The sequence below is a fragment of the Fusarium oxysporum genome, chromosome 4 (assembly GCF_000149955.1).
Source record: "Fusarium oxysporum f. sp. lycopersici 4287 chromosome 4, whole genome shotgun sequence".
NCBI classification, from domain to species: Eukaryota; Fungi; Ascomycota; class Sordariomycetes; order Hypocreales; family Nectriaceae; genus Fusarium; species Fusarium oxysporum.
In genome coordinates, this window is record NC_030989.1 from 1,642,080 (window position 1) to 1,660,816 (window position 18,737).

Here is an 18,737-nt window from a genome sequence, read left to right on the forward strand (position 1 = left end):
TGAAACATTCATCATGGTTTCATAGGAAACTACTGAGTTAAAGAGAGTCTAATAATCTGCAACTTATTGCTACTTCAATGTCTGAATCAACTACATAATTCCTTTTCGTGTGAGCCACAGACGATTGTGACAGCACCACGGCCAATTCAATACACAAATCTGGAACTTTTGGCTCTCTTTACGTGCAGGTCGAGTGATCATCGTCTGGATCTTCCTCGTCTTCCTCCTCCAGATCTTGCTCCTCGAGGTTCATCTGAGCGCGACGCCCTTTCATTCTTCGGTACATTTTTATGATCTTGGAGTCGATGCGAGTATCTTCCTTGAATCGCTCGCGGTAGGCTTCAACCACGGTCGTTGAAGAATGAGGCCACTCACTAAAGAATCGCAACTGGTCCGCAGTCCATTGGAGACCCTTAGAGTTGAGGACTCCCACTCTCTTATTTTTGATTGAATCGGATGAACGCCCATGTCCAAATCTCGCCCAAAAGTCTTCGCACAACTCCCGAGGTTTAAGATCACGGTTCTCTTCGATGAACTTTGTCTCCTCCTCAGTCCATGTCCCGTACCCTCCTACAAACCCTAACTCCGTGAGTCTTCTGTGGCAAGCTGCCCTACTGCGGTAGGTACCGAACTTTTCTGTTATCAGATCAGAGTACCTTTTTGGAGGAGTTTCGTTCCTGATGAAATTTCTCAAACATTCATCATGTTCAGCAGTCCAGACATTAGAGATCCTCGAAGTGTTCAAACCAAGCTTCGCTGCGTGAAGCTGATATGCAGCTTTCGATCGGCCTTTCGAGAACCTTTGTTCCATCTTAGCGACAACTTCATCCCAGCTGCTACAAGGATGGGTCTCAATCAATTGTCTCAGATATTCTTCCTCTGCTGCTTCATACCTCTTGTTCCTTTCAAGTTGTGGCTTGTCAGTAATCGATTTCCCGGGATCATTCCGCAACCTCTCTATTCGCTTCGCAAGTGCTGCTTTGGAGCGGTGATTTGACTGGAACCTTTGGTGAAGCCTTTCTAACTGCTCATCTCTCGAGATGGGGAGCCTCATGAGATACTTGACATAGTCATCCTCATCGGGTTGCCATCTTTTCTTGTTCGTGAGAAACTCTTGGGAGGGCGGATATGGGGGCGGAGATGGAGGCGGCGAAAGTGAAGGCGACAAGTCTGTAGATTAGAGTGTCAACGAGCTTGATGATGGAACAGAGGTTTCCGGAGCGAGGCTGCGTTTATCATAAACCCTGGCAGGACCGACGCCTCTGGGAGAGGTTGTTGCCTTGTGACGTACCGCCCCTGGGACTGTAGACAGCGGGAGGGTGGATGACAAGCTCTTGGACTGGGAAGCTGATGTACGCGACGATGGCCCAGAGCTTTCTGAGAGGGTAGTGTTGTGGACATCGAGGGCCTCGGAAGTCTCGCTGTCCTTAGAAGAAGCCATTGTCTCACCATGGTGTATCTGTTCAAGAGCTGGATACCTGTGCCCCTGTGTGGTCATCGACTCTTCCCAAACATGTGGAATCAACAAGCCATACATGAAGCAGAATCCCACGATGCCGCAACCCCCCATACGTTCCTGAACACAATCTTTTAGAGTATCCCAAACGCCGTTGAAGACCAAAAGCTTCTTGACCCAATTAGAGGACAGATCGGGATTCAGAAGGTCGCCAGTCCAAGTTTTGACATCGTAGTTGTACGGATGCTTTTCACTTGATAGAACGCTGTTTGATAAGCACTCTTGTAGGATTTGAGAAGTAGTTTTTGCTTTTTCAGGAAGCTCTCCGGGTCTGAGGTATTTCAACACCCACCCAAAGCGGTGCTGTAGCTGAGCCTGGTCTCGATGTTCCATTTCTTGCCCAGTTCCACGAAAATGATCTCCCAAAAGGTATCATCCCCTGCATAGCTTTCAGAGTACTTGTCAAACACGCTCCTGTGGTGCCCTGCCATGATCATGGTCAGAATTCGGAGTGTTGAAGGCGTGTGCTGGGCCATCGTACAAGGCCCTGACCGCCTGGTGTTTAGGTTGATGGTTTCAGTCGGCTCCCGCAGCCGGTGTTTGGCTGCAAGGGCCACCATTTGATGAGTTGCTCCTACTGCCTCGTACCTGTCTTGCTCGGATGGCCAGTGGTAAATACCGTCTGTTTCTTCACTGATATCAATATTGTGCGATTCGTCATGCCCCTCAAGGGACTGCTCATCAACGAATCTTGGCTGTAACTTGGCTGGCTTCTCGGATGCCTTCTTTGAATCGTCATATTTCCAAGGAGGCAGGGTACTCGAGTAGGACGGGTCTCGAAGGCGACGTCTGTGTGCATTCAGGAGCCGTGCGATCTGACAGGCGCCCCCAACAAGAATCTCTGAACGGGGCACACCATCTGCTATCAATTGAGCAAAGGCTTGGTGCCAAATTTCGATTAGGTCAGACCATTCGAAGCGTGGTACAATGAACGTGTCAGACGTGACAGTGCAATGTCTTCGGGTGAAGTGCAAAACTACCATCAAGGCTTGATTGAAGAGTCGCTTTGGCATAGCCTGATGTCCAACAATGATACGTTCTGGTGCAGTTTCTGTTGTTGTCAATATAAAACAACGAATAATATGGACTGGCTGGTTTACCTGTAATTCGTTCCCAGACTTCTCTCCTCAACAGCCTTGGGAGATATGTTGCCCAGAAACCCCCTTGGACATCCATAATGGGATGATCGAAATCAGTGTACCCTGATTTCTTCAGTAGGGTTTTGAAGTGCCACGAGGTGTCGTGACCGTTCTCTAAAGCCGGAACATGAAAGAAAGGGTCCGCGTAGTCTTGAGGCGGAAGCACCAACCCTTCCTCTTCCAGATGTCGCTTTACGCGGTAGACTTGGTCCCAAATGCGCCGCCACCTGACAGTCTTGCATGTAGTCAAACCCGAATTGGGATTGGAGGCAAGCATCCTGTAACCTTTCAAGACCTCGGCTTTTGTCTTCCTGGCCCCTCGAAGTTCGAGTTGCGATACGATAATCTCAAAATCAACCTTAATAATACCATTGAGGCTTTGTGACGTGAACATCTTGTTCGTGTTTATCGACTATCTCAATCATCAATTCCAAGTCATGAGGACTCCACGTGAGGCTTGCAACCAAGCCATCAAGCCTTGGGCGACCTTGATTGCAGGGTAATGCCCGGTTCAGACCTTCGTAGCTTCGGCGCGGGAGGCATGGCGGCCTGAGATCTTCCAAACCTTCCCATGATCCAATACAAACGGCAATATTGCTAAATCCCGAGGTAGACAAAGAGTCGATCAGGAGAACATCAATCGTCTCGACGAGTGTAAGTAGGGCAGTATAGTGTCTTAGTACTTCTTCTCCCATATCTGGCGTCGGGTATGGAAACATGGATAACACTGTGACATCAACTCTCTCGATATCAGGTTCTGATAAACGTTGATGGACATGTAGGAATTTTTCTCCTGGCGGAGAAATGTGATCATGGTGTTGCATAGCTCTTTTCCTCACTCCCACTGCTCCTGTTGAATTTAGCTTTACGGCAGCTGCTTGCCCAACATAGATTGGGTCCAGGGACGGATCCTTATCAGAAGCACGAACTCCATGCAGGAGATACGTTCCGTTCACGTTGGGGACAGCGCTTCCACATTCAGTTACCGGGAAAAATTCGAGATGATTAAACAGCCGACTCTCCTGTTTCCGTGACACTGGTTCCCGGCCGATGGCGGCCCGGCACCGGTAAGACCTTACGGCTGGGTGTAATAAAAACTCATAGAGGGATGCTCGTGTGTTGAGGTCCGAATTGTCTTTGAGCCAGCGGGACATTTCGGGGCTGAACGGTGATTGTGCTTTGGGTCTAGTTGTGTATTTCAAGACAGTATCGAATACTTGGTCGACGTTAGCCATATACCAGGAATCATGCCGCTTGATACTCTGTACAATATGATCAGGGAGATCATTTGGAACTACGAGTGTCATGTCAGTTACTGTGCATTATTATGGAAGTCAAAGTAACTCACTCGTGTTGCTCTCTAAGGTACATTAGAAGCAACCATGATTGCCTTGGTCAGGGTTCTGAGATCTCCTGCTTCCATTTTTCGTGGGACTCCGTTAGGAACCTCTTCAATGTCGATTGCCTCTTGAGGAGGTGCATCAACAAAAGCAGTGTCTTCATCTGGAGAGTTGTTGTCTAGACCTTCAGTCATCGTTTCAATGGCATTGCTGAATTCGTCGAACATATCAGCCACCTTGGGTTGTTGCGTATGTACGGCCTTGGCTTTGGCAGTAATTTTGAAGTCATTGAGGTTGGACCCCCAAGACGTCTTCTGTGACTGCATGTTGGTTTCGGGGACTTAGTTCAGTTCATGAATGATGCAAGTGTGTGGATGAGTGAGGTAGAGGACGAAGGACAGAAAAGGCGATAGGTGGCTCTTTATATAGAGAGATTTCGTATGAGGTAAGATTCACTGTTAGAAGAAAGCTTTTTTGTTTGATCAAGATGAAAGGTGATTTTCATTTGATACAAACAATATGTTGCTTGTAGACAACTGCCACACACTGTCAACACCAATCACCTACTTGGATGGTCAGAAGTGGCTACTATATGCTCCCCTACGCCCCCTCGAGAAGATACACTATGATCTATAGGTAATATCGCACTTAATAGAATTATAGGGATATCAAAGTGGTTTGGTTGTTGACGGGGAAGTGTCTGTCTTGACATTCGAAAGACTTGACTACTCCAGTTGAAAATATCGCATTAACACAGATATTTGATTATATACCCTTATTAAGGATGAATAATAACTACTTCTAACCAAACAAATTGAGCATTGTTTGATATTTATGCTTGTGTTTGGTGTTGGATCTTAACATCATAATATTGAAGTGCTCTCTATCTGGCACAAAAGACCATGGCCCAAACCAAGACACACTGCGGCTTTCATGTACAGAAGTAGGATCACAAAGGGATATAGAAACACCCAGACTTGTGAGCAAATTCTGCCATGTGTGGTAGTGGATCCTAATCTTTGTTTTTTCGTTTCTCTCTTTCCAAAGCCAAGCTTGAGCCAACATTGTAGGCAATCACATAAAAGATTGCCAGCTTTATGTCCTCGTTTCCACATGTAGTATTTGTCCATGTATTGTCGATACAAATAAACGACAATCTGGAGTAGTTGAAGTGGTTTCACGACCCATCATGCTTGTTGATCTCTGCTAACTGTGGCTCACCCACGACCGAGGCAGAATGCAGGCAAGTTCACCATAGGAGGCAACTCTTGAACAAATCAAGACCTGCTGGATTTGGCCGTTGTTGCTACATCTGATGATTGTCAGAATGATTTCTCTTATTTCGCAAAGGAAATCATTAGGGGACGTTTGGAAGGGACCCATGAAGATCTAGAAACTCACTTGTTGTAACGATGATTCTTATCAAAGGTCATTGACCGCTCTCTTTGCTAGTCGCTAAATATCCACATCGCGTCGTCTTACAAATCTCCATTATTTAATCGAGGCCAATGTATAAAGCCACAGATCCCTATCACCATCAAAGTCCATCCTCATTCTCTCAACTAGCGATCTCTCGTCATCAATAGACAAGGTTGTCTCGCATGCCAGATCCTTCTCTCCTTAACTCCGAGAGCCGCGTCCATCATCGTTTGAGACTCAGATCTCGCTCTTGTGGGTTCACTTCTGGGCTCATCCCAAACCTGCACCTCTTCTACTGATGCTGAGATTTCAAACTCTCCACGGCACAGCACTGTCATGCCCACCGAAATCTCGGCACTTCCGTGTCCTTCTAGCACAGGAATGAGCTGCTGTAGAGTACCGTTCCAAGCAAGCTTTCGTGTAAACTCCAGGCCAACATTCGCAGGCCGATGTCGAAGTGCAGGAAGAATTCTGACCAGAGGATGGATCTTCTGAGCTGTCCGGTTCGTGAGGCGTACCCTAAGTTGCATAAACTCATCGACGTACGCTACATCCTTTTCAGCTGCATTGCCATCCTTATCTTCAACCGAGATATCAATGTCAACCTCGTCAACCTTGATTGCTTCGATCATTCTCGAGGTCAGTCGTATGCTTCTCAGATCGATCGAGCCACTCCTTTTAGGTAGTGATGTCGTCTTCCATGTTGCTCTGAGACAGCTGAGAACCCTCTCTCTATACCAGAACCCTTCTCGATTCGCTCGCTCCATTTCAGGTGAAATTTTGCTGGCGCTAACCACGAATTGCCGATTTCGCGAGGGGTTGAGGGTTGGTATTGTGGCATGAGGATCCTCCAGGTACACCCTTTTGACTGGGAGAATGACACGGCTCGTATTTCCAGGCAAGATATCCTCCTGCACAGAAATTCCATCATTGCTCTCCAGTTGCACAATCATCTGGCTGGGCCAGGCGTTGCGAAGATCCACAGACAAGAGACAGTACTCATCAGGTTTGGCAGTAAAGGAACTGCCCAGGCGATCCCACAAGGGCTGAGGAATCTCTCCATGCACGGGTAGTGCATCAATTCGAGCAAGCTCAACACTAGCATTCACCGTCACTGTAAGATCGAGAGAAACCTGTCGTGTGTAGAATTGATCAGGCATCTCTTCTTGCGGGCATCCCAGATGAGTGTAGTCGACCTGGATCGTAGCCGCTGTGAGTCCGGGCTTGCCAAGAATCTCAAAGTCGAAGGTGGCCTCTCCGTTAGGTGCAATATGACGAGTCTGTTGGCTGTTGGGAAGTCGCAACGCCTGCTTCTTCATCAGCGCAAGCTCGTACTCGTAGAGCTCAGAGGGTGTCGCATCTCGGTTATTGATCGCAGTCTGGAGCGGTTCCTGTGTAGAGTCCTTAAAGGAGAAGAGCATAAAGTCCACTGGCGTTGATGCAAGATTCTGTAACGTCACTGAAAACACCTGCCTCTCACCCTCCAGGATCATGATGGAGGACTGCGCAAGAGTTGTGGACTTGACAATTACCAGGGGTTGTGCTTGAATGGCAGTGAGACTCAAGCTTTCAGCCTCGAGCTTTGGAGCAAACGGCTTGACATCTGTGACCGCTTCCTCGAGCGCAGCCAAGCCCTTGGCCTTGATCTTGGCTTCCTGCTTTGGCGTCCAAGGCATGGAGAAAACAGGGAATCGTCGCTCACGGCATCCTCGGACCTTGATGATAGCACCCGTGACCTTGACAGTTCCCGCTTCCTTTGCCCTTCCCCTTAATCGGATCACCTGTGTTCGGTATGGCCCGACGACAGTCGCCTCCTTGACAGCATCAAACTGCACGCCCTCGGTAGCCAAGTGAACAGATTCAACATCCACTTCAATATCATAGGGGTTCTGTAGTGTGATCTTGAACGTAGCGTATTCATCAGCCACAAGTGTCTGGTTTACCATCTCGTCTGGTTTCTTTAGGAATGGGTTGTAGATGAAAGGGTCAAGGTCTTGGGATGCACGGCTAGCGGTAGCACCAGGAAGGATACTCTTGGAGTGAGCTACTGGCGTTTTGCTGTTGAGTGAGGGCTCAAGCTTGATACCTCGTACAAAGAATTCATCCCAGTACTCAGCTGCTATGTCATTGTAGCCCAACCTCTGCACAAGATTTGCGGTTCTCGATATGCCAGTAGCTAATCGAACTTGCTCGTCTCGGGTGATCATAGGTGAGGCATCCTCTCTCCTAGGTCCTGGAGCAACACCGGAACCGGCTGTTCGCAACAGATCACTCGAGAATCGCAAAACACCATCAAAATCCGGAAGTGCTTCGGAGAAGTTGATGCAAGCCCTTAGAATGTTAAGCTTGACATCTGGAAATCCGAAGAAGCGCGCCGCAGACTGGCCGCGTATCCTAGCAATCACAGCTTCGTCTGAGTCGTCAGCATCTTCGTTGTTCTTGGCGCCGGCCTTCCTTGTCAAATCAAACCCAACAATGCCGTAAGACTTGCAAAGAAGGGTCATTAGAGCTTCTATGCCCTGTTCAACGTCACACTCTCCAATCTCTAGGGCCATGGAGCCACTGCTTGATCCACCGCCTCCTGAGGTCAACGACATCAGGCCGGCCGCAGGATGAATGCCCATGTCTGCAGCACCTCGAGTTCGCGCCTCGACAAGGCCACCGATTAGGACAGACACCAGCTCCCGAATCACCATAGCCTTCTTTCGATGAAGTCCCAAGGGTCCTAGAACAGTTGCTATGCCGCTCAGAATTGACGCTCGGTCGACAGTTGTAAGAAGTTCTGAAGCGCCCGCAGGGAATGCCTTGAAAAGCATCGCTCCGATTTGTTGTCTGGAGGGTGTTACACCAAACCGTGGAGGTGCAACGTATGGCTGCTCGGGGACAATCCCTGTAGCAATCATGGCTAAAGATTCTCGGTTTAGGTAGCCATTACATAGGTGAAGAGCTGAGTATATCTTGGAAAATCGAATGAAGGCCTCGGACATGGGTAATGGTGGGAGGCTGTCCGATGATACTCTGGAGTATAATGCTATTATACGTTCCAGAAGCTCCGGTAGTAGCCATTGGAGATTTCTAAGATGTTTTGGCTGGTCGGGGTCTTCAGGAGTCGGGTCTGGCGTTTGCTTGTGCGCTGGCTTATCCGGGAATTGGATGAGTACTGTAGGCACATGGAACTCGATGTTGGACCAGCCAAGAAGGAACAGGTTAACCAAGATCAGTTCCAATGCTTTTCCATGCCATAGATGATCATTTACAGATCGCGCAGCCATAGCACCATCACTAAGCTCCTTAATTGAATCCGTCCATCGTCCAGCCTGAAGAAACATGGAACCAACGACAACCGCAGCTCGGCCTTTGGTTCTTAGCCTCCAACGGTCATTCACACCGCCCGAACCAAAGCCCTGCGTTGATATCCGATCGCGACTAGCTGACCGAGAGCTCTCTGTAGTCTCTTGCGGGGCAGGTTGTGGATCTGGTGTTGACCGGTCACTAGCTGGCGGGCTCTGACTATCCGTAGTGATGGGTGGGTTCGATAGGCTGCTCTTCGGAGGTGTTGATGACAACCCTGGTGTTGAACTGCTTGAATGAAGTCCTGGGCGGGCGTTGGCTGGCATAGACATGCGGGCCTGTGTCTTGTCCATAATACCGCCCGCTGAATTAGAGCGCACGGAATGTCGTGAAGAGATACTCGAGCCTCTCCTAAGGAGCCCATTCAACCCTCCTTCACCACCCCACGAACCGCCATTAATATGTTTTGAAGTAGACGAATAAGGCACGGGGGACTCGATGTTGGTCATGGCCTCGAAGGACTTGGCCAGCGTTGTCATCTCAGCGAGGAGAAGCGAAGAGATGTCGCACATAACAGTCCTCAGCGTAGTAACAGTGCAGTTCTCAAGAGGAGGAATATCGACAAGGCCCTCAGGCATTGGAATCTCGGTATCGTGAGGGTTGGCATAATCGAACAGCAAGACTTGGTGTACCAGAGCCTTGGGGTACATGTCGCGCAGGTCTTCTAGTTCCTGGTATAAAGCTCTGATGTTCTTCTCAGTCGTCGTCGGACCTGTGCCATTTATCGACTGTCTTTTATTGAAGCTCTTTTGATGTAGTTCGGTGCCATCTGCCAGAGCTATTATAGCAAGGGGTTCTCGGTATAAGTCGAACGGCGTAAGGGCGAGGTGGGAGGGAGGAGGAACGTGGGTAACGAGGTTGTATATTATGGCACCGTCTGGGTACGCCAGAGGCGAGAACATGTCTGCGTAAGCTGTGTCAGCGCCAAGTTGAGCAGTTGAGGGCATCCCTTACTCCTGTTGGGTCGGCCATCAGCGCTGATGTCGCGGAGGTGGACAACATGTTCCTTGTTGAGTCGCTCGACGAAGGAGGCGAATCGGTCTGCTTTAATCTGCCCCAGAGGTAAAAGAAGTGTCTTCACCCTCGCAGGAGCGACGGGGGCTAAAGGATCCAAGCTCATCCTAGCATCTGGTGTTTTCTCAACATGTCCGCCAGCGCAACGTGGTTGGTGTTCTAGTCGGTGACGTCCTCGGGGGCGTCGCAGGGTCTTCGTTTGGTATAAGGTGATGTTAATTACAATCGCATTGTTATGTCAACGTCGCCTCTTTGAGTTGTTGAGCTGGGCTTCGAAAGTTGAATGTCGCCTTTAATCGCCGGATCTTGAGCTCGGTATCGTACACCTGTCGCATGCGGCTAGGAGCTGCTGTATGAGGTAGCGTACCCTTACATGGGTGACCGGATCAGGTGGAGTCTCAAGGACCGGAGTCGACTTTTTGCGAGCCGATGACCATAATGCAGAGCATACCAGTCACTTCAAGTCCACGTCAACACTTCACTTATTGTTACTGTTTTATGGCTGATGAGAATGTTCCAAAATGGGTATCAATTCTTTGATGGTCAGCACTGAAACCCCGTGGTATCTCAAAAGCTTGGCCCACGAAGAATCTCCTATACTCCTGGGGTATCGCGATTTTGGCCTCTAACACCCTTTCCAACCTTTGGCGAAATACAACTAACAAATAAATGCTTAATCTTGTCCCAATGAACAGCTGTTCGAAATTTACTTCATCGTCTTCAACCAACTGATGATGGCGGTCCTTGGGGACTTTGCTCTGACGGCTTTCTCTCCCTTGCCTCGGCTTGCAGCTCACTCTCAAAGGTATCAACAGACAAACTCGCTTCTACGAAATCTTCAAGCTCTTCAGTGACAGTTTTGAGCTTCTCCTTTACTGCGACAGCAGCTTCGTGACCGACAATGTGTCGTGCTGGGGGGTTTTCATGCCCACCAATTGCCGAAAGGGCATGAACCGTCTCCATGACCAGTTTATCTGCTGCGCCGGGCGGTAATTTGGGGTAGCGATGTAAAATCTCACCAGGCGCTGCATCTGGTTCGAGGGAAGTACTGGCGGGGGACATAGGTGAAGGTCCGTAGTCAGCTGGTGATGTGGGGTATGGCAGAGCTGTATCTGGATGAGTGTTGAGAACGTTGGCGAGAATGTCGCGAATGCTCGGAGCTGTTTCTGAGTATTGATCATACGCAGGCATTTGAGGCGCAAAGGTGAGGCGATTAGTCAAAGAAAGAATCTCCTTGTTTGGTTGAACAACGGTAACTTTGATGTTGAAGGGCGCAATCTCGTACGCAAGTGAGTCGCAGAACCCTTCGAGAGCCCATGTCGCAGCCGTATATATCGACATGCCTGGTGTGCCAATGTGCCCGCCGGTACTTGTTAGAACAATGATATGCCCCGTGTGCTGAGACCGTAGTTGAGGGAGAGCAGCTCTGATAAAGTTGACCTGGGAGAAGAAGACGGACTCGAACTGGTCGCGCACAAGATTTTGCGTGAATGGAGTTGTCGATAGCTCCTCTACGGTTCCCACGACAGCTTAAGAGTGATTGAGTCAGTAAAATGCGTCATCTTGAGCCCAAGAATGCAGCCCCCAACATACCATCGGATTTACAGCATAACAAGATATCGATCCGCCCAAAGACCTGCACAGCCTCGGCGACAGCAGCTCCACAGCTTCCCATTGCAGCCCCATCGCATCGGATACCGCGTATACGATCCTTCCACCCCTCGCGATCCTTTCTGGAGCTCTTACACTCATTCACGAGCTCGCGAAACTCGGCGCTGCGGTCCTCATGATCGATCTCGTAGGGCGGTAAACATGCGACAACGTAGTCGCCATGTGATAGCAGTAGCCGGATGAGTCGGACGGACAGGGGGGAGAGAGCTGAAGTGAGGAGCCATGTTCGCGGCGAATTGTGCGTGGCTGTGGAAGGGTTAGAGTCAGCGTCGGCCATTATAATGGCTTGTACATGATTTGATAGTGTTTTGGTTGCGCCCCAAGCAGTCAGTGGCAATTATCGCGTTTTCCTTGCTCTTTTCAATGTCTTTGATTATGTAACCCAGACGCACAATCTCCAAAAAAAGAAGAAAAAAAGTTGTCAACCTCAGCAAGAGGAATTGGTCGCAATTGATGGACTATGCCAAGGTATGAACATAGAGTGAAATGCGGGCGAAGTAGAAAAGTGTGGAGTCGTAGGTAGAGCTTAGCTGAGCTTCCCTTGAAGAAATTACATCATTGGGGATGGAGATTAATGGGAGAGCATATTGAACCAAAACATGCAACTTTGAACGCCTGATCCTTGACAAGCCCAAAAGTTTTAAGACAGAAACAGAAAAGACGAGAAGCTAAAGAGATTAATGGCCTCTTTATATGAAAGCAAAACAAGACGAAAAAGGAATACGCCGAAGGAGCTGAATGCCAGGGATGGAAAAGCTAAAGTTAAAAGACAAAGTAAAATAAATCAAATCGATAGCTAACAGCGTAAAAAAAAAAAAAAAAAAAAAAAAAAAAAAAAAAAAAAAAAAAAAAAAAGCTGGGGACTTACGAAAGGAGGGGTTCGGTATTGAGTGACTGTTATGTCGTGGGGTACCGGTAAATGCCATGTCGTGAACGCCACGCGTTGGTGTTGGCCGTTGTGGCCCCAGCATGGTTATCGTATAAGTCAAATTGACTGATATAGAATGATTGGTTTGTGATAAGACAAAAATAATGTTGTTTCTGTTTGTTAATGTCTTTATCCTCTTTCAAGTTGTGATAGTCTTTCTTCTTCTGGACATAAACCAGAAGTTTCAGGCGAATAGCTTCTTAGGAAAACATCCAGAAGCCGTATAACCTAAAACCTCAACACTGGCGAATAGTAGGATCCAAGGTTGATGCAGTGGATATGATTCTCAAATCTCCAAGAGTCAGTTCTCGACCGCCATTAACCCGTGTAAGTCAAAGAGCGGACCCCAAATTCGATCAACCTGAAGACTAAGATGCAGCTACTATGCACCTAGGGTCTCGATATGGCCGATTGGATGATCAAGCAATCGGTCAGCACTTTTGCCGACGCAAGCTGCACTCGTGTGGAGTTTGGTGAACAAAAGAGCTCGGGGTTGTCGAGTGTTGGTCGCAGTGGGCGCGAAGGATTCATATAAGCAGCAGTAGTAGTGACTTTAGTGTTTTGAGGCCATAGGCAAGGGCATGAATGAACAGCGCATATATAATTGCAATGATGTTTCTGAGATTGGATGTCAAGTCGTTGGCTGGGTCCTTGTAGGGCTGGTGTAAAAGTGAGACTTTCCAAAGACATCCAAGACAACGGAACACGTAGAGAATACGAAGAACTGAAATAGGAATTCAGGAACTAATAAAATAACAGACGAATATTACTTGTACTTGTTTCTCTTTTTGGATCAGGCGGGGGGAACGAGAAAACAAAGAGAAAAGAAAGATTGAGGTGATTTGGTCCATCCCTCATCCAATGCCCCATATTGACGACAAGGGCAAAACATTAACCATCCATGTAATGGCCTGGCATGGCATGGCATGGATATGTACAAAGTAGCGTAGCGTGAGGTAAGGTAGCCCAACTTTTGAACAGGTAACATTAAACCAAACTGAACCTAACCTAACTTAACCACCAAAATAGACTCCATAGATACAGAGAGTTACAGAACAAACTTCCTACTTTCAACGTCCATGCTTGTCTGTCTTGTGGGTCCAGAGACTGCATTGCATCGCATTCGCATCGCATAGCATTGCCCTCAAGACTGACTTTCTTGGCTGTTTGGGTGATCAACAAGGCTGCAACCGAGACATCCGATCAGAGAGAGACGATTTGTTACGTATCGTCACCGTGACAGTTTGTGTCTGTGTCCTATGATATCTCGTACATAGACGACACACGGACAGATGACAAGTTTGGTTATAATGCACTTACATGTATGTGTGTACCAACATGCAGAGGGAATGGGGTTGATGTGGGCTTCTAAGAGACATGAGGAAAACCCAAAGTCACGCCAGTTTCATATGTTTCGGATCCGCCTGCCGCTGTCATAGGGCAGAAATAGTTTCTAACCCCTGTCGCCTGAGGGTTGAGATAGGGATCTTTGAGGTGTGAGGCGGCAGACGAGTCAGGTCACGACAGGGAATGGAGGGTCAAAATCAAATTCCAAATGCCAGGCCCTGGACTTTGGACTGGTCTTGGCTCTGGGGTACTTACTCTAGTAGTGGCTAGTATCTCCAGTTTTATCTTTACACAAGACGTTACTCGTACTGCATGAACATCAAATCACACGACAGAAGACGTTGAATCTATATCACCAGACGTTTCTTATTTCATGCAACACAGCAACTGCATACTCTACCGCCTCACTCTCGCTCTTCTCTCTCTTGAATCATGGTCCCTCAAAAAAACACATGAAACGATGAAACGCCATCTCAAACTCACAAGCCAATACCATGGGTAGACCCTTGTCAATCTGGCCTACCAGGGCTTAGGCTCTTTTTATTTTATTTTTTATTTTATTTATTTTATTTTTTAAATGACGACGTCGCAAAAAGCTGTCCTCAACTCGCCTTATCCAGATCCTTATAACTCATTCTTGCAACCCAATCGACCCTCAAAAGGGGTCGTCGTAGGACAATCCTTTCCTCTGCTTGGCTGATAAACGTGAAATTGCCGATCCCACCAAAATTCGGCACCACCACAACATAGAGCGAGACGCTACTGTCGGCAGTGGCCCTGAGAAGAGTTACCGTCACGTCCACGAATAGGAGGGTCAGCCTTGGCCGTTAGAGGCCTTTGCCCTGTACCCCGTAGCTGTAAGTTAGTGCCAAGAAGGCCTAGAACCACCGGGTCAGCTTCCATAAGGGATGGAAATGGAGCTGATTGGCTGCTCGGCAGTGGACGTTGGGTTCTCCGAGACAGGGTCTTCTGCTTCGTCTCAAAATCAATTTCTCACTGCATGCATTAAATGTCTGCTAACAAGTGCCCTGTCGGCTGTCAACTGTCATTGTAACGCCTATAGTCTTTCTGTGTAGGTATTGAGGTATTGCCCCATGTTGAATAATCTCGCAAACATTATACACTAGCACAATACAGTATAACATAACCCATTTACCCTTGTCAACATCTCACGGTTTATTCTCTTCGGTCCGATCTCGCACTGGCAGATAATGATTGACATTTAAATCACACAGAAACACAAATCACAACGCACAAACCCCGCACAAACTATCAACTCCTTAACCACGCTTGCTACGACAGGGACTTTTGCACACGGGGCCTTACAGAGTTTCGAACCAAAAGAGCTCGAGCCCTCCTTAGTCCTAGACAATCATGGCGAGAAAAGGAGCTTGTCTTCCGTCTTAACACTTCGATAACCTTCTAAACAGGGATAATTAACTTTGCCATAGTAACCTAGACCTAGTCATGCTCAGACTATCAGCATCCCATGACTGACTCTTTGAAACCATATTTCATAGGAAAGCTTCCGAGCACAGCTGGGCACACCTCACTGTGGCCTGTTGTTATCAGCCTATCGGGTCAATTCCACTGCACGAGGATAGGTGATACGTGAAATATGTTTGGTATCACCGTCACACAGACCGTTGCGATCTCGAAGATATACTTTGATCTTGAAACGCGGTCCGTCACTAGCTTAGCTCGGTTCCCTTTGAGATTCAGCGTGTTTCCTCCTTGATTTGTGATAACATCTTCTGCATAACTCGTAAGGACAAAGCCAATCGGATTATTACAACACGTCGGCAAAAGCGTTAGCAATTGAGGACACTCTCCGGATAATTTAGAAAGTCAATATGTGCGTGCCGTAGTTAGCTTGGTAAGATTGTTGCATTTAACCGGAAGTTTCTTTTGAACCAGGCACAGAAAGCTTGCAATATCCTTCTGATCGTGATAACTCATTCAGGTGTCGCTGCAACTCGGTACATGTGCCCGCAGACTGCTAGATATATCATCCTCATGCTTTACTCCTAACGAACAGCCAAACTCATCAAACTTGATCTTGAATTAGATTTCACCCCCTGATCACATCTCCTTTGTCCACCGATTCATTAAACCTTGGCATTTAGTGCTTGGTGTTCTTGATGTCGGCAACTTCCTCCCGGATGCTGGGCGTGCGGGCGCCTTCAGGACCCTCGGCATCGAGCTTGCTGTGAAGGTCGCCAACACCAAAGAGCTCGTCCATCTGCTCCAAACTGAGACCTTTGGTCTCGGGAACGAAGAACCAGACAAAGATACCCATGAGAAGATCGAAACTGCCGAACATGAAGAACATACCCTGTCAAGTTTTGATTAGCTATCTCAAACTCATCAAGATGATTGCATCGAATACTTACGTAGCCGGCAGGTCCCATGGTCTTTTGCATGGTCAGCACCGTTCGGGCAATGATGAAGTTGAACAGCCACTGAGTAGCGGCACCGATGGCGACATTCAGAGCTCGAAGACGGGCAGTGGGAATCTCAGAGACGAGAATCCAGCAGCAAGGTCCCCAACCGAACTGGAAGAGAGCAGCCCAGAGGTAAATGCACACAATAGCAACGTATCCAAAAGCAGAGATGCCTTGACCAGCAACAGGAGGCTCGACGCGACCGTAGATACCGATGATGTACATGGTAAGAGCCTGGGCAGCACTGGTCCACAGAAGACTGCGTCGTCGACCGAGAGAGTCGGCACAGAAGATGAGGAAAGCAGCACAACCCAAGACCTTGACGATACCGTAGACACCAGTGGCAAAGAGTGAGACGGTTGTACCAGTCATACCGAGAGATTGGAAGATCTGAGGAGCGTAGTAGTTGACAGCATTAACACCTGTCATTTGTTGGCAGATCATGAGGAGAACAGAGATGATAGCTCGCTTTCGGTTTCCGGGAATGGTGACGAGTTCCTTCCAGAGAGTTGAGGCAGAGGCGTCGCCGGTCAATCGCTTCTCAGCTTCGAGTTGAGCAGACATCTCCTGAATCTCAGCCTGGACATACTCGTGGTCCTCGGGAAGCCTATAAGAAGCAATGTTATTTGATGGTGCCTGTTTCAGTTCAAAAATTGACTTACATGCGAAGGTCGATGAGAATAGACTTGGCACGTTCCCAGTCATCCTTGCGTGCACACCATCGAGGGCTGTTCATTGTTAGCGAATATTTCCTTTGCATATGGAATCGACATGTCCTACCTTTCAGGGGCCAGCAGCATGCAAGTGATCAGGAGGCTAGAACCTGTCAGTCTATAGTCTTTGATATCACAACGTTGATTCTTACACGGCGGGAAGAGCCTGGAGAGCTAGGGGCAGGGCGTAGACCGTGGGAGCCTTGAGATGGAGGAGAGCGCCATAGTTGACCCTGATATTATGTTAGGCTGGCTTCGTAAAACGATATCAATAGTTCTAGCTTACCAGAACGAAAGCATGACACCAGTAACGATAAATAGCTGATAGAAAGCTATACAGAGTTAGTAACAGCCCCCATAGACTTGCGAAAGAAAGACTTACAGGTCAGACCACCACGGATAGCTCGAGGTGCACATTCAGACACGTAAAGGGGTACCAAGGACGAAGCAGCTCCGACACCCAGGCCACCAACAAAGCGACCAACGTACATGAGGGGAAGAGAACCATTAGCAGTGGAGGCAGCCTGAAGAATAACACCGATAGTGGTGACCATACCGGTTCCAACGAGACACCATCGTCGACCATACTTCTCAGTAAAGTACGAAGTGAAAAAACAAGCAGCGAAGCAACCAGCCTGGAGAGTAGAGACAATGTTCTGGTCAAGTGTAACCTTGGCCTCAGGAGTATAGTTGAATCGCTCCTGTGTGGCCTTCATGGCGAGGACACCACCGATAGCTCCAGTGTCCCAACCGAACAACATACCGCCGAAGCATGAGCCGGCGACGATGGCGAAGACACGCCAGTTGTAAATCTCCTCGGGGTCAGTTTTCATCGCATCATTGCGAATGACCTTCTTGAGGATGCCCGCGAGACCCATGGTTGCGGTATTGGAAGACAACTATTGGGGGTGGTTGAGTGGCGATAGCCGAGGATCGTTGAGATGGGAGTGGGCTCCAAGCTAAGAACAATAGAGGGTATGCTTTAAATTTAAGCTTGTTTCCCCGGATTTTGAGTCGAAACAAAGATGTGGAGCTGTCAATATATAAGAGGCAAGCTCGAAGGTCGAAAGGCACCAATAATTGATTGTGGTGTGATCTCTGAAGAGAAAATCTGAATCTCGAGGGGAGCTCGCAGGATATTAAATGATCGTCCGGCTAAGGTCCAGTGTTCGAGCTATCAAGCTCCCCTAGACACTCCAGACCACCACCACCCGAAACTGATCGTCCAACGACCAGTGACAGCCAAGTCTGGGGTCGCATCAAGACGACTCTCACCCCCAATATCGGCGCATCGGCCTTATTGGTGTAAGATAGAAACTCCCCATGTCAATTGCACAGATTGTTGAGGAGGGTTTGATGCATTGCCTGTCTGTGCAAATTAGAGGCACAGACTAGACAGTCGACGCAGAATCACGCCCGAATGAAACCACAACCCTTGTCAATATCCTGTTTCGCATCGATATTACCAGCACTCGCTCAAGCTATAGCCATACAAGCTCTTTCGATGCTCGTCCCAAGGTTCAAAACACCATCTGCCCGCGAGGCTCGACATAGTGAGTATACCAGTCCAAAGCCGAGACAGTAGAATAACCGTATATCCATAAGCGCATGAATTGGTTCGCTTAGTCTAAAGATCTCAGCGGATAAAAAAGTCCACGAATCGACGTTCACCTGTCGTCAAAAAGTGGCTGCGCTATCAAGCGCGGAAGAAGCAACGTACCCCAATGTTGCGAAATGCCCAGACGCCGCTGAGAGGAATCCGAGACGAACTTTGGGGGCACTGTAGATTCTTCCAAGATGTCACCGAGGCCTTGACAACTCACATGCGGGCGTCTTTGATCATTCTCGCCAACAT

At 48.3% G+C, this 18,737-nt stretch overlaps 4 protein-coding genes across 6 annotated transcripts; all 4 read right to left on the reverse strand.

Moving 5' to 3' along the window:
- Positions 1 to 178: 178 nt before the first annotated feature.
- FOXG_07951 (uncharacterized protein) lies at positions 179 to 3,049 on the reverse strand (the record flags this gene model as incomplete). The annotated part of the gene is made up of 4 exons (XM_018386645.1): positions 179 to 1,170; positions 1,255 to 1,737; positions 1,809 to 2,567; positions 2,617 to 3,049. 4 exons carry the CDS (start codon positions 3,047 to 3,049, stop codon positions 179 to 181), a joined length of 2,667 nt encoding a protein of 888 aa, XP_018243825.1.
- A 1,699-nt stretch (positions 3,050 to 4,748) lies between these two features.
- On the reverse strand, positions 4,749 to 10,192 carry FOXG_07952 (uncharacterized protein). 2 transcript variants are annotated; one of them, XM_018386646.1, is made up of 3 exons: positions 9,720 to 10,192; positions 5,397 to 9,669; positions 4,749 to 5,307 (listed from the first exon to the last, which is right to left on the reverse strand). In XM_018386646.1, exons 1-2 carry the CDS (start codon positions 9,883 to 9,885, stop codon positions 5,558 to 5,560), a joined length of 4,278 nt encoding a protein of 1,425 aa, XP_018243826.1. In that variant the 5' UTR covers positions 9,886 to 10,192; the 3' UTR covers positions 4,749 to 5,307; positions 5,397 to 5,557. The 2 variants fall into 2 exon arrangements, with proteins under 2 accessions (XP_018243826.1, XP_018243827.1); XM_018386647.1 differs by lacking the exon at positions 4,749 to 5,307 and having other exon boundaries at positions 5,370 to 9,669.
- Positions 10,193 to 10,245: 53 nt separating this feature from the next.
- On the reverse strand, positions 10,246 to 13,225 carry FOXG_07953 (uncharacterized protein). 2 transcript variants are annotated; one of them, XM_018386648.1, is made up of 3 exons: positions 12,319 to 13,225; positions 11,373 to 11,696; positions 10,246 to 11,308 (listed from the first exon to the last, which is right to left on the reverse strand). In XM_018386648.1, exons 1-3 carry the CDS (start codon positions 12,419 to 12,421, stop codon positions 10,500 to 10,502), a joined length of 1,236 nt encoding a protein of 411 aa, XP_018243828.1. In that variant the 5' UTR covers positions 12,422 to 13,225; the 3' UTR covers positions 10,246 to 10,499. The 2 variants fall into 2 exon arrangements, with proteins under 2 accessions (XP_018243828.1, XP_018243829.1); XM_018386649.1 differs by lacking the exon at positions 12,319 to 13,225 and having other exon boundaries at positions 11,373 to 12,275.
- A 2,181-nt stretch (positions 13,226 to 15,406) lies between these two features.
- Positions 15,407 to 18,566, reverse strand: FOXG_07954 (uncharacterized protein). Its single transcript, XM_018386650.1, has 7 exons — positions 17,265 to 18,566; positions 17,169 to 17,214; positions 17,035 to 17,115; positions 16,950 to 16,985; positions 16,832 to 16,897; positions 16,119 to 16,776; positions 15,407 to 16,060 (listed from the first exon to the last, which is right to left on the reverse strand). The coding sequence occupies exons 1-7, from the start codon at positions 17,758 to 17,760 to the stop codon at positions 15,848 to 15,850; spliced, it is 1,596 nt and encodes a 531-aa protein (XP_018243830.1). The 5' UTR covers positions 17,761 to 18,566; the 3' UTR covers positions 15,407 to 15,847.
- Between the last annotated feature and the right edge of the window lie 171 nt (positions 18,567 to 18,737).

What these genes read in the sequence shown, in the direction of transcription:
- FOXG_07952 (XM_018386646.1), bottom strand. Translation starts at nt 9,885, where the DNA reads ATGAGCTTGGATCCTTTAGCCCCCGTCGCTCCTGCGAGGGTGAAGACA. An exon ending in TGATGGCCGACCCAACAGGA is followed by an intron (nt 9,670 to 9,719) that starts GTAAGGGATGCC and finishes CAGCTTACGCAG; the next exon opens with ACATGTTCTCGCCTCTGGCG.
- FOXG_07953 (XM_018386648.1), bottom strand. Translation starts at nt 12,421, where the DNA reads ATGCTGGGGCCACAACGGCCAACACCAACGCGTGGCGTTCACGACATG. An exon ending in AATACCGAACCCCTCCTTTC is followed by an intron (nt 11,697 to 12,318) that starts GTAAGTCCCCAG and finishes ACCCTTCCACAG; the next exon opens with CCACGCACAATTCGCCGCGA. An exon ending in GTTATGCTGTAAATCCGATG is followed by an intron (nt 11,309 to 11,372) that starts GTATGTTGGGGG and finishes ATCACTCTTAAG; the next exon opens with CTGTCGTGGGAACCGTAGAG.
- FOXG_07954 (XM_018386650.1), bottom strand. Translation starts at nt 17,760, where the DNA reads ATGGGTCTCGCGGGCATCCTCAAGAAGGTCATTCGCAATGATGCGATG. An exon ending in TATCCGTGGTGGTCTGACCT is followed by an intron (nt 17,215 to 17,264) that starts GTAAGTCTTTCT and finishes AACTCTGTATAG; the next exon opens with CTTTCTATCAGCTATTTATC. An exon ending in CTCCAGGCTCTTCCCGCCGT is followed by an intron (nt 16,986 to 17,034) that starts GTAAGAATCAAC and finishes GACAGGTTCTAG; the next exon opens with CCTCCTGATCACTTGCATGC.